The following is a 12,233-nucleotide window of genomic DNA, read 5'->3' as shown; positions in this document are numbered from 1 at the left end:
TTTCTCCCCGGGAAAGCTTCATGTTTGCAGCTTCAAAACTCTGACAAACTGCCGCCGCTCCCACGGCTCTGCTACATCTCTGTCATTTCATAAATCTCAAGGTGCAGCATTTCAAACAAGTCAGCTGTCCGTAGAAACACAAATGAAGCACAAAACTCAGAAGAAAACTGTGAGATATGTGCAAGACATGCTTGATGATTTTACATTCTCACGTGAAGTTGATGCTCACTGGCATTTATTTCCAACACCTGGCTGACTCGCCACTGAACACTGACTCTTCACTGTGTGAAACAGTTGATGCTCCAGGGACTTGTGTCTGATCTAATGTGATGTAGAAACTGTGCTTCATTCAGGTACAGAGCTGGAGCTGCTCCTGTCTGAGCTGCTGGCTCTTTACGCATGGCTGTATAAATCTGATGGAAGCTGAGCAACAAGTGTGTAACATAGCGGAGATGTGCAAACATTGCATGCTCCTAAATCACATAACATGCTGTATCTGACACACAAGTGTGCTGCTGCTCAAACTTCCTGGAGTTGGATTTTTGGGGTCGCATTTAAAGAGAAATAACTATTTTTTTTTTTCACCTTTAGTCTCCAAATTAGATGTTTTTTCACATTCTTGTTCGACCCATTAGATGATGAATTGAGTGGATTCACTGTCTTGATAACAAGTTTTTATAAATATTATTTTATGAGCAGTAACAGTGTTGTGTGCCTGTCAGTGGAAGCCGCAGAGACGCTAAATTTCAAGGGGTTAATAGGAAATGCGTAGTTGTCTCTGACAGTCTCATTCAGAGGGATTATCACTTTTTGTTTCAGTTTTTTGTCCAAGTGACGCCTGTGGCCCAACAACACGGCCCTTCCTGCCCGAAGAGAGCAGCTGTTTATCCAAAAAAGAGAAGGGAAAAAAAATCACATCTGACACCGAGTCATGACCGAGGCAGGAGAGTGAAGCGGAGCCGCAGATGAGGCTGTTTGAGAGGGGCCGGAGGGGCTCGGGCATGCACGACTTGAGGCTGAATGTAAAGAGACAAGAGATTGTTCTTATTGTGGCGCAGCAGCCGACTGGCGCCGAGCGGCTCTTTAACAAACTGAGAGCAAGTTAATCAGGAGCTGCAGCTCAGCGGAGCTCCGCAGCTCCCGGACCCGCACTGTCCCACAACCTGTCCGAGATTACAAGCCACCACGGCCTGCCCTCAGCACTAAATCATCTCATCGGGACAACAAAACCAAACAGCAGTGTATCAACATGAAAAACACAGTATGATATTAAGCCTCAGTTAAAAATAATAATAATCTAAATATGCCTGCAAAACTTTATTTGTGTCTAAACAAGGAAGAGTTTGTATCGAAGTAAACACTCACCGCTGTCTGATTTTTCTCTTAAATTCGCTCATCATCATTCATCTGGTTTCCTCTTTTCCCCCACGCAGCATCTGGGTTTGTCTTTTCCAGCCTTGTGTCTTTATTAAGCTGCTGCTGCCGCCGCTGCGGCTGCTGCTGCTGCTGCTGCTGCCTCCCCGGCAGCTCGCTGAGCAGAGCGCACAGATGACTGGCTCTCGCCCGGGGAAGCACGCAGCTAACACAGCCTGGACTAGTGTGAGGCAGGCGAGTCCAAGCTATAAGCGTCAAACAGCCGCTAACATGGAATAATGACTGTTAGAGCAGCTCTATAAAATATGATCCGGGATGAAGCGCATGATCTGCGCGTCTGCTGGTGTGAGTTGTTCTAAAAGACAGTGATAAACGTGTTTCTCTGTATTAAGGTGACTATTAGGACAGTGACTCTGTGGACAGGCTCCGGAGGCGACATTGTAAAAAACGCAAGCCGAGAGAGGTGATGCCTCCACCGGCCGCGAACTGAGGGCTGACCCGGTGTTTGGCTTGGAAATGGGGGTGGGATTTCCCGATCTTTCCTGTCATTGGTTAATATTTTATTCTGTTGACATGTTTTCTTACTGCTAATGCTTCCGACACCTTCTTGTCCCCCCCTCCTCTCCTAGAGTCTGGTCGGAGCTGTCAGAACCACGCCTATAGGGGCCCACAATTGGTCCAGAAAGCGTAAAATCAGCAATCAAAGGGGCTTGGTTCATTAGTGTTGGGGATGGAGGCAGGAAGGACATGTGAGATAGTCACAGATCTGCAGTGAACGAGGCCACATCTCTCCAGTCAGAGTGGGATGACTGAAGCAGAGAAACAGCTTATTTCTCTAAGAGGCACACAGCGCAGCCGGGCTTCACCGCGCCGCTCCAGCTGAAGGACTCGGCGGAGGAACCAAACGAAAAGCAACTCTGGGCTATTTTCTCCAGCCTGGTGTACACACTGTGTTTGTTCTGTAGCGCTTTACAGAAATTAACTCCTCGCGCAGCGCGGACCTACACTGGCTCTGGGTTTGGGGGGGAAATACCACTAAAATATCCATTATTTCACTTCGCTTTTTGTGGATGCACCGATGAGAGATCCAGTTTTCACAGGGACTGCAATGGCTTATCACCCTTTTCACGCACACCGGCCGACCGACTTTCCGATGTCCGCCTTTCTAGCGGCCGCGCAGCCTTCCTTCTTCCCGGCGCTCAGCCTGCCTCCCGGGGCACTCACCAAGCCCATTACGGACCACGGCCTGGCCGGGGCGGCGGAAGCTGGGCTCCACCCGGCCCTCAGCCACCATCAGGCGGCTCATCTCCGCAGCATGAAGAGCCTGGAGCCCGACGAGGAAGTGGACGACGACCCCAAAGTTACACTGGAAGCCAAGGATCTTTGGGACCAGTTTCATAAACTCGGGACGGAGATGGTTATAACCAAGTCTGGAAGGTAAGAATTTATTACAACATGGATTTAGAATACATTGTTTTCACTAAAAACGGCACTTTGTCTGTATATATTTTTATATATATATATATATATGCAGCTGGAAAGTTTAGAGCAGCTATTCGTCCACGTTGGCGTGCGTCAGGCCTTTGCTATTTGTTTTTTATCCCAACCACCAGTTATTAACCTGTTCCACGATTAATAAAAATGACAAAAAAAATAGAGAATGTTGCAAAAACATGTCATGTTTACCTTTCCATTGCAGGCCTAGAGTAAATATTATTTTTAAATGGAGTCTCGTGTATTTGGGAGTTAAAGTGGCTTCATTTATTAAAGTATTTTTTTATTATTATTTTTAAATGTTGATGATACATTTCCAGACGTATACATATATTTGTGATATTTTGGGGAAAATGTGAGCTGGGCTTTAATCAAATTTTATTGTGTAAAAAGCAGCAGAGCCTCTGGATTTTATAAACAGGCTGTCACTTCAAAAAGCAGGGACGTGAAGTGATGTGGTCATAAATATACTGCTCAGATTTGGAGTGCAGGGCTTGGACAACACACACTCACTCTCACACACACACACACACAAACACAAACACCACACACACGCTATAGTTTTGCTGTGTTTGGCTAATTGCGTGCAACACTTGAGAATAATATACAATATTTCCTCTGTTCTGCCTGTGTGATAGTGTGGTGTTAGTGCTGACTCCTGCGTGTTTCTCTCTGCAGGAGGATGTTCCCTCCGTTCAAAGTGCGAATAAACGGACTGGATAAAAAAGCTAAATATATCCTGCTGATGGACATCGTGGCGGCGGACGACTGCCGCTACAAGTTCCACAACTCCCGCTGGATGGTGGCGGGCAAGGCCGACCCAGAGATGCCCAAAAGGATGTACATCCACCCGGACAGCCCGGCCACCGGCGAGCAGTGGATGGCCAAGCCTGTTGCTTTCCATAAACTCAAGCTGACCAACAACATTTCAGACAAACACGGATTTGTAAGTACTGATGATTCTTGTGTGTGTGTATATATAGGCTATATCTATACATGGGCTGTTTGAACAAATAGGTCAGGGTGTTTTATCTGCTTTTAACATCATATGACATTTTTATGAAGCGTATGGGGAAAGTGGGTCGTAGCTGCGAAATGGTAATAATAATAAAAAAAATAATAATAAAAAACAGCCAGAGGGAAATTATGAATAAATAAAAGCAGAGTGCAAAGCCCGTGTTAAATCCAAATTATGCAGGGGCGTTACGAATAAGGATAAATAAAAGTGAGCAACATTTAGACAGAAAATAACGGATTTTTAATTAAGTGCGTTATAATAATTATATCCAAGAATACAATATATATACATTCGCGCTGTTGACACTTTGTCGCCACTTGACTTCCCACCGTCGCTGACATAGCCTACATTCAGCTTAGGTTTCGCTGCAGCTCTTAAGAACAATATATAGCCTAGTCCATAATATAAGCAGGCCTGCAGCGTGCAGGGGCACAGGGCCTGCTGCATTCTTTATTTATTATTGCTATTAAAAAACAAACATCATAACTGAGCTAAGTGTTTGCAAGGCTGGGGGGATTAAGTGATGTATCATCAAATCGGGTCAGAGAGATATGACGTAAAAATTAGCGTAAACGACCGAGCTGACTGACGTATCTGAGATCCCCCACAGCCTGTAATCTAATAGTGTAGTATAGTATAGTATAGTATAGTATAGTATAGTATAGAATGTAATAGTTATTTAGGCCTGTATTATTAGGCCATGTGGTTTTATGTAAAATATGACTATTTTACAATATTTTTACAGTTTGATCATATGCACAAATCCCTAAAGATAGTGGACGTAGGGGCCGATAATAAACGTGTGAGAAAGTCAGTGTGACCGGCAGGCAGAGTGAGCTTCCGACTGGAAACAAATCCCACATTTACATGTCAGTCTAAATCATTTGCAATCGTTTACAGGCAGGATTTGGAATCATGTACGAGTCTTATGTGTCATGTGCAATTTCTAATTAATATCCTAACTTTGTCTGGAATTAATACTTTTTGTCTGGCTTATATTTTGAAGTTTCCAAAATAGCTATATATAATTTAAAGCACATTTTAAGGACTTGTGTTGTAGCTTTTGTCAAATTTCTGCTGTTGTTGTGAAGCCTCATGACAACATGTGTGGCCTGTGAGGATTTTCCCTTTGCCCCGCACTAATTACAGACAAGTCTGCTCACACAGTAATTATAACAGCATCAATAACAATTCACTGGCTGATCCGCGTCAACATATTCTATCTAGTGATGTCTGTTTAATGTGGAGAGACATAACATGCCGTCATATTCACTCCAAAGCTGTGTTTTTTGTGTGTGTTGGTCCAGACCATCCTGAACTCCATGCACAAGTACCAGCCCAGGTTCCACATAGTGCGGGCCAACGACATCCTCAAGCTCCCCTACAGCACCTTCAGGACCTATGTGTTCCCGGAGACCGAGTTCGTGGCTGTGACAGCTTATCAGAACGACAAGGTGAGTCAGTGTTCACACTCAGCCAACTGCCGCTAATATGGCTGCTATACTTTGCATAATAAATGTCCTACATGCGTCCCCTCCCCCCACCAACAACCCCGAACACTTAATCTGATTTTGTAGGTCGCCTAATTTCCCTGCAGAGGACTCCCATATCCCAACTTGTTTATTATTATTATTATTATTATTATTATTATTATTATTATTATTACTATTATTATTATTATTATTATTATTATTATTATTATTACTATTATTACTATTTTAACCTGGACTCGTGGGCTTAGCAGATATTTCGGAAAATATATTTACATTAAAAATTAAAAAATGTGTTGTGTATGTTATCTGTAATATTCCACAAATGTGGAATATTATATAAAAAATGAAATATTTTGTGTGTGTGTGTGTGTGTGTGTGTGTGTGTGTGTGTGTGTGTGTGTGTGTGTGTGCCTATTTTAGACCATTCCTTGCCGATTCTATATTCTCCATCATGAAGCTAATTTCAGAATTACAGCTTGTATAAGGGTGCCGACTTTGGGGGTTCCGGGTCTGGGGGTATGTGGGGGGTCTTGTAAAAGTTTATGGCAAAGAGTCACCATCGATTAGAGGGCATTTAAAATGCTGGTCAGCCCGCAGCCATAGTGGACAGATGCTGAAAGACACTCTCTCTGCTTAAATGGTAAATGCCTGGAGCGTCTTGTTCCAGGGGCCACAGACAGGGAGCGTCCAGGCTCCTGTGAGAGACAGGCCTTTGTCGGCCCCTTTTCGTGGAGCCATACTGGCCTCTTCCACATCAGGAAATATCGTAAAGAAGCAGTGATCCAAACCGCATTATTAATTATTGATATGGTAGTCATCTGTTCAAGTATTGTGTCTTCTGCCCTTTTCTGGGGGAACTGAGGCTTGTGTGGCCCCACAGAGGAATATTTCGTGGCAGAGTTTCTCTCCAGGGGCCTATGAGAATAACGCCCCATCATTACGCTTTTATTAATAATGCAAATCCGAGGCCTATCGTGGCTCCTCTCCAACACGCTGCTGTGTTAATCCAAATACGTTGTTGTCCCAAATATGGGCCAGGTGAAGACAATGGGCCCCCGACACTGTTAATCTGCTAACATTTATTCTTACTCTGCATTTGTATTTCTGACAGATAACGCAGCTGAAGATTGACAACAACCCTTTTGCCAAAGGATTCAGAGACACGGGGAACGGAAGGAGAGAAAAAAGGTAACTGCCACACCTGTATGCGTGTGTGTGTGTGTGTGTGTCACCTTATTGTTCTACAAGGTCATGGTGTCACAGTGTCATTCTTATCATTATTATGACAATATGAATTGATAGGAAGCAGCTGACCATGCCGTCGCTGCGGATGTATGAGGACCAGTGCAAGGCGGACCGGGACGGTGCGGACTCGGACGCCTCGTCCAGCGAGCCTCCGACCGGCAGGGACGCCGTCCACTCCCCGCTGGGAGGCGATACGAGCCCGCTGAGGTTCAGCAGGCCCAGTCGAGGTGAGAAACCTTATTGTTTGTTTTTGTTTTTTGAGCCGCTATGTCTTTTAATAACGACAACTAAGCTATGATATGTTGTTGTAAAATGTAGAATTTAAATATAACATTAAGTATTTATAATTGAAATAGGCTAAAGTGTAGTTGTAAGCTTGTTGAAGGAAATCCTCCGCTATGTGCAGAAAATAATTATGGTGGTGATTTAAAAAATAAATAAAATCAAAATTAGTTTTCGTCTGCTCTTCTCTAGCGTGATTGCGCTAAGATGCCTTCACGTAGGCTACACCCATAACAATTTGGATATTTTAAATGTATCACAGTAATATGCACGCTGTTTGGATATTTCACATCAAAAGTACACCTGTCAAACAATCCAACAGGCCCCCTCACATAACCCATTGTACTGGCTTTATTTCATGAAATTTCCATTAAATAATGTAGTTAATGATGCATGGATAGGCAAACATATGTGTATATTAAAACTCCTATTGGGGTAATTTTATTTTTAAAATAAAAGTTCTCTGGTTTTGATGTTTATTTGGTGCAATGTACTATTCTATTACTTCGCTTAATTTATCAAACTTTTATATGACAATACTGTGTGTTAGCCACTATTAGGTTAATGGGCCCTGTTATTATTTAATGTGTTGATTCCTCTATAGCTTTATACAATTTGACAGAAATACAAAGGCTATTGTGTGTTGCTCTTAAAACAAAGTTTTAAATGCAGGCTACTTTCTATATATTCTTTCCAAAAATTGAATATATAAATGGTGTGCAATGTGCAGGGTGGATGTTCAGGTGTGAGATAAAAGTTGAGACATTTACACCTCTCTTTTTCTGTGTAATTCCTGTGTTACAGATGAGAAAATGTGCACTGACAGCGAGCAGGAGCTGGAGCATCAGGACGAGCGTTGCACTGGCTCCAACAGTCCGGTACCTGAACCTGTGTCCCCCTACAGCTCCAGGTGTGAGGACCGCATTAGGGATAGGCCTAGCACAGAGAAGAAGGATGACCCCCTTTTTAGTATAAGGAACCTTGAGAAGGACAAAGCGGAGAGCAGGCACAGGAAGGACACCGTGGACGTGTTGACAAAGGACTCGGAGGCCGGAGGTATTAGTGCCACTAAGGAGGCCTTCTCCCCTCTCATGGTCCAGACCGAGAGCCCCTCGCACTTCAGCCCAGGCCACTTACAAAGCCTGGCTCTGTCTGGCCTGCACAGTCAGCAGTTCTTTAACCCTCTGGGTGCCGGATCACCGCTGTTGTTTCACCCTGGGCAGTTTGCCATGGCCCCTGGAGCCTTTTCTGCTATGGGCATGGGGCATTTATTGGCCTCTGTATCCGGAGCAAGTGGTTTGGAAAACGGCAGCCTCTCCACCCAGGCCTCAGGAGGAACCGCCAACCCCTTCCCCTTCCATTTGTCCCAGCACATGCTCGCCTCTCAGGTAAGCAAGGTTATGATCTAGTCTGCCTGTACACCTGTAGCACTGAGCTGACACTAACACAGCTGGAGCTTTGGGCTTAGAGTGTAGTTTTAACCTCACCCTGCACGTTGCAATCAGCTTTGTGTTTTATTTAGTGCTGAAAATCACCATGGTCAGTGAAGCAAAATTTAATGTATCTGCTGCATAAAACTTGTTGGACTTTATGAGAGTATTCACATTAACACAGAAGGATTTGATAATAAAAACTTCTGTGGCGTAATCCATTTGTAATCAGTCAATTTTACACCTGAAATTAGAAACCAATTGTTGCTTTTGCTTTCATTGTTTCAAAAAATTGTTTTAAATAATCTGGAGGAATTGACCTGTTTGGTTGCTGTTTGTGCATTGTAAAAATCACTAATTTTATTATTGGAGAACTTAACACATCATGATTGTAACTCCAAGTCTATGCTCTTTCATATTCCAGGGCATCCCCATGCCTCCATTCGGAGGTCTGTTCCCGTACCCTTACACCTACATGGCGGCAGCTGCGGCGGCGGCCTCAGCCTCAGCCCTCCCAGCCACGAGCACCTCGAGCCCGCTCTCCAGGAACCCTTTCCTGAACGCATCACGGCATCCCCGGCTCCGCTTCAACCCCTACCAGCTCCCAGTGTCTTTGTCTCAGAGCTCCAGCCTGCTCACCACCGGCCTTCAGGGCAGCCTCAACCCAGGCTCCGAATCCTCCAAACCAGGCAGCAGGGAGACCAGCCCGGCTCCGGAGCACCACAGCAACCATAAGACAGGAGGGTTGAGTGGGAGGGCTGCATCTCCCAAAACCTCCATGAAGGACTCAGTGAATGAGCTGCAAAGCATCCAGAGACTGGTGAGCGGCCTGGAGGGCCAGCGGGAGCCCTCCCCGCGTGCAGACTCTCCCAAGTGATGAACACTGTCCTTTTGGGATAGAGACTTGGCTTGAATACCAGAGGACTATAAGTGCATATGTCCTGTATAGCACATTAGGGAGACTGGGATGAGGTTTGACCGATATGGGTCGGTGAAGGCCGATAACTGGTATTTCTTTGGAACAAAGCTGCAGACAGAAAATCTAGTCCATATAATTTAATGTAACCTTTTTTAAAATCACAATATTGAGGGTTTGCTCCAACACTGACCTGTTAGAGATGGTGGGAAGCCTGTCAGATGACGTTTGGACCATCATCAGAGACCAAAACAGAACCCTGAATCCTTGTGTTTTAGGGTGAGGAGCACTTGAAGGCAGGCTTACCCCAAAGACACTCTAGGATACATTCCAACAATTGAAACCTTTATATATATATAAACACATTTTTAAAAAAATCATATATATATATATATATATATATATGATATTATTTTATGTGAATTGTTAGTTTTGTAAATATATATATTTACAAAACTAACAATTAATATAAAATATGCAATATATATATATTTATATATTTAACTCCACCATAAAGAGATAAAGATAAGCAGTAAAACTTCGTCATATCCATGATATCAGAGGCGGACCACAGCAGGCCAGTATCGGCCCCACACATCGGTCTAACCTGCCTGAGACAGACTGAGCGGCGCACGGTGGAGAGATTGTGTGTTCACTTTGGTTAACTTGAAGCATTTGAGCATTCGGGCCTGGTTTTTAAATAGGAGCCGAGCCGAGAGGAGGCTTGTCACGCCGACAGACAGGCAGGTCTCAAGCTGCATCCAAAAACTTTTTTTCCAGGCCTGATTATTTCAAAAGGCATGCCTTTTGGTGAACGTTCCGTCTGCGAGAAGAAAGAGAGAAAGAACCGCTTATCATTTCATGCCAGAAAAAATCTTTCTGAACTATTTATGTAATTAAAGATTAAAAATTCTGTAAATAAAGCTAAGATCCAAGAATATGCAATTGGTATTAATTTATTCAAGGCTGTATATTAGCGTGTATATATTTCGATTTTAACTTGATGCTTTTTTTTCTCCTCCTCTACTCCATTTTACATGAACATATACTGTAAATGAAAGCTATTTAGCGCTTGTTGGTTTGAAAAACTGTGTATGAAGCATTGCTGATTTTTAGGTGACGTGTGTGCCATGTTTTAGTCTGCATCCACCGACAAAGACAGGAACAGAGAAGGAGCTCCACATGGATTCAAAAACACCTCAGGTTATTTCACTCCAGCCAGGAGACATTCAAAGCAATTCCTCCTATGGGCGCATCATTCATATCTATTCAAAATATATTTAAAGATCAAAGTATCTTGTTTATGCTGGTTGTCCGGTTTTTTGTTTTTTTGTTTTTTTGATTGTCTCACAATTTCAATAAAAAAATCGTTGTGCTAAAACCTTGCAGACGTATTGTTATTATTATTATTATTATTATTATTTTACGTTCTCTTGTTGTTATAATTATCTCATTAGAATAAAACAGCTGTACACATTTAGAGAGCATTTTTGAAGTCATCTATGGTTTAACATATATATAAATAAACTCACGTGGGGCAGGAGCGCCCCCTGTCGACCAAATATTTAACAGTCTGATTTAACACGGAAAAGGGTTCACATATGATTTGTTGAATTTGATTAAAAATGTTTAAGGGTTTATTGAAATACATTGAAATCCGATGAGGGTCAAATCTGTTGCAAGAAATTGTGCACAAAAGCCTTGTGGATATTACATTATATTTTTTAAAATCATTTTTAGGTTTTAATTTCCAACAAGTTGCATAATTGATATAACTGTTGTTGTTATTATTTCTTAGCTTTTATTTAATTCTGGTAATATAAGCAGCAGCAGTAGTAGCAGCAGTATGACTGTCATTTTTTATTTATGTTAGATCGGCGCTGTCTCCTGCATGCACCGCCGTCCTGCTCTATTCTGAGCAGCTCCTCAGTCACCGTCAATCAGCATTTCCTTTAGTATTGTGTGGCCGTCTGTATTTTTAGAAAGAGTCGAGTAATGTAAGTATTTATAGGAAGAGCTTTCTCTGCTGTGCTCACACACATCCTCTGCAGCCTGAGACACACTTAAACTGTTCCCCGTTTAACTCAGCAGAAGCTAATAATATAATAATAATAATTGTGTTTTTAATGGGGGAAATATTAGTAATATTGTGCCTTTTTAATGGGCTAAATATGTCACGATGTTCAGGGGTTACACATGCGATAATCGACTATAACTATAACGATAAAAATGTTTTTTTAAGTTTGTTTCTTTAAAATAATGCATTGATCTTCAGTGTGTGTGTGTGTGTGTGTGTGTGTGTGTGTGTATGTGTGTGTGTGTGTGTGTGTGTGTGTGTGTGTGTGTGTGTTGTGGCCTGTGCATGAGCGTGATGCAGCAGCAGCAGCAGCAGAGTGTGTGTGACTGTGTATGTGTGTCTCGGTTTAAAGGGTTAAGCAGGGGGAGTTTAGGGCAGCAGACAGCCTTTTGTCCGGGACCCGGCGCCTGTCGCCTGCCTGCCGGCCACAGCCTCCACACCGCCCCGCTTCCTAATTAGAGAGCCCTCCTCCCCCCTCCACCCCTCCTCTCCTCCCCCTGCTTCTTCATTTTCTTTTCTTTCTGCAGCGATAATCACAAAATTCTCATTCTATTACGGGGGCCATTGTTGCCACTCTGTTATCTTCAATTAACAGAGAGAGCGACTCGACCTCGCACTCTGGGAGAAAAAAGTATTTGTCTAAATCAATCAGTCAATGAGTGATCAATAGGCTCCTGTGGAGGCCCTGTGGATCATCACTAATGACTGGTGACGGCGTGGGGTAAAAAGGCCAAGATTATTCACAACTTTGTTAAATGATCAGTGTAGGCCTATGTTGTTATTAAAGCTTTTGTAGGCCAACAGAAGAAGTTACACGGTTTCAACAGAGAAGACAAATAATACATTTCCTGCTTTTTACTGAGTGAAACCTAAACAAATCACAGACTTCTCCCCTTATCTGCAG

The 12,233-nt window shown here is 43.1% G+C and overlaps 1 protein-coding gene across 1 annotated transcript; it reads left to right on the top strand.

Moving 5' to 3' along the window:
- The first annotated feature begins 2,120 nt into the window (after positions 1 to 2,120).
- tbx2b (T-box transcription factor 2b) lies at positions 2,121 to 10,623 on the top strand. Its single transcript, XM_059331707.1, has 7 exons — positions 2,121 to 2,811; positions 3,547 to 3,814; positions 5,194 to 5,340; positions 6,491 to 6,567; positions 6,682 to 6,851; positions 7,711 to 8,294; positions 8,761 to 10,623. The coding sequence occupies exons 1-7, from the start codon at positions 2,453 to 2,455 to the stop codon at positions 9,211 to 9,213; spliced, it is 2,058 nt and encodes a 685-aa protein (XP_059187690.1). The 5' UTR covers positions 2,121 to 2,452; the 3' UTR covers positions 9,214 to 10,623.
- Positions 10,624 to 12,233: the final 1,610 nt, after the last annotated feature.

Source organism: Centropristis striata, chromosome 4, assembly GCF_030273125.1.
Source record: "Centropristis striata isolate RG_2023a ecotype Rhode Island chromosome 4, C.striata_1.0, whole genome shotgun sequence".
In the NCBI taxonomy this organism is placed as follows: domain Eukaryota; kingdom Metazoa; phylum Chordata; class Actinopteri; order Perciformes; family Serranidae; genus Centropristis; species Centropristis striata.
This window is presented reverse-complemented; position numbering and strand designations above follow the sequence as displayed.

Bases quoted from the DNA above. Each gene is read 5' to 3' on its own strand.
- tbx2b (XM_059331707.1), top strand. From the start codon at position 2,453: ATGAGAGATCCAGTTTTCACAGGGACTGCAATGGCTTATCACCCTTTT. The intron at 2,812-3,546 runs GTAAGAATTTAT...TTCTCTCTGCAG, and splicing joins GTTATAACCAAGTCTGGAAG to GAGGATGTTCCCTCCGTTCA. The intron at 5,341-6,490 runs GTGAGTCAGTGT...TATTTCTGACAG, and splicing joins CAGCTTATCAGAACGACAAG to ATAACGCAGCTGAAGATTGA.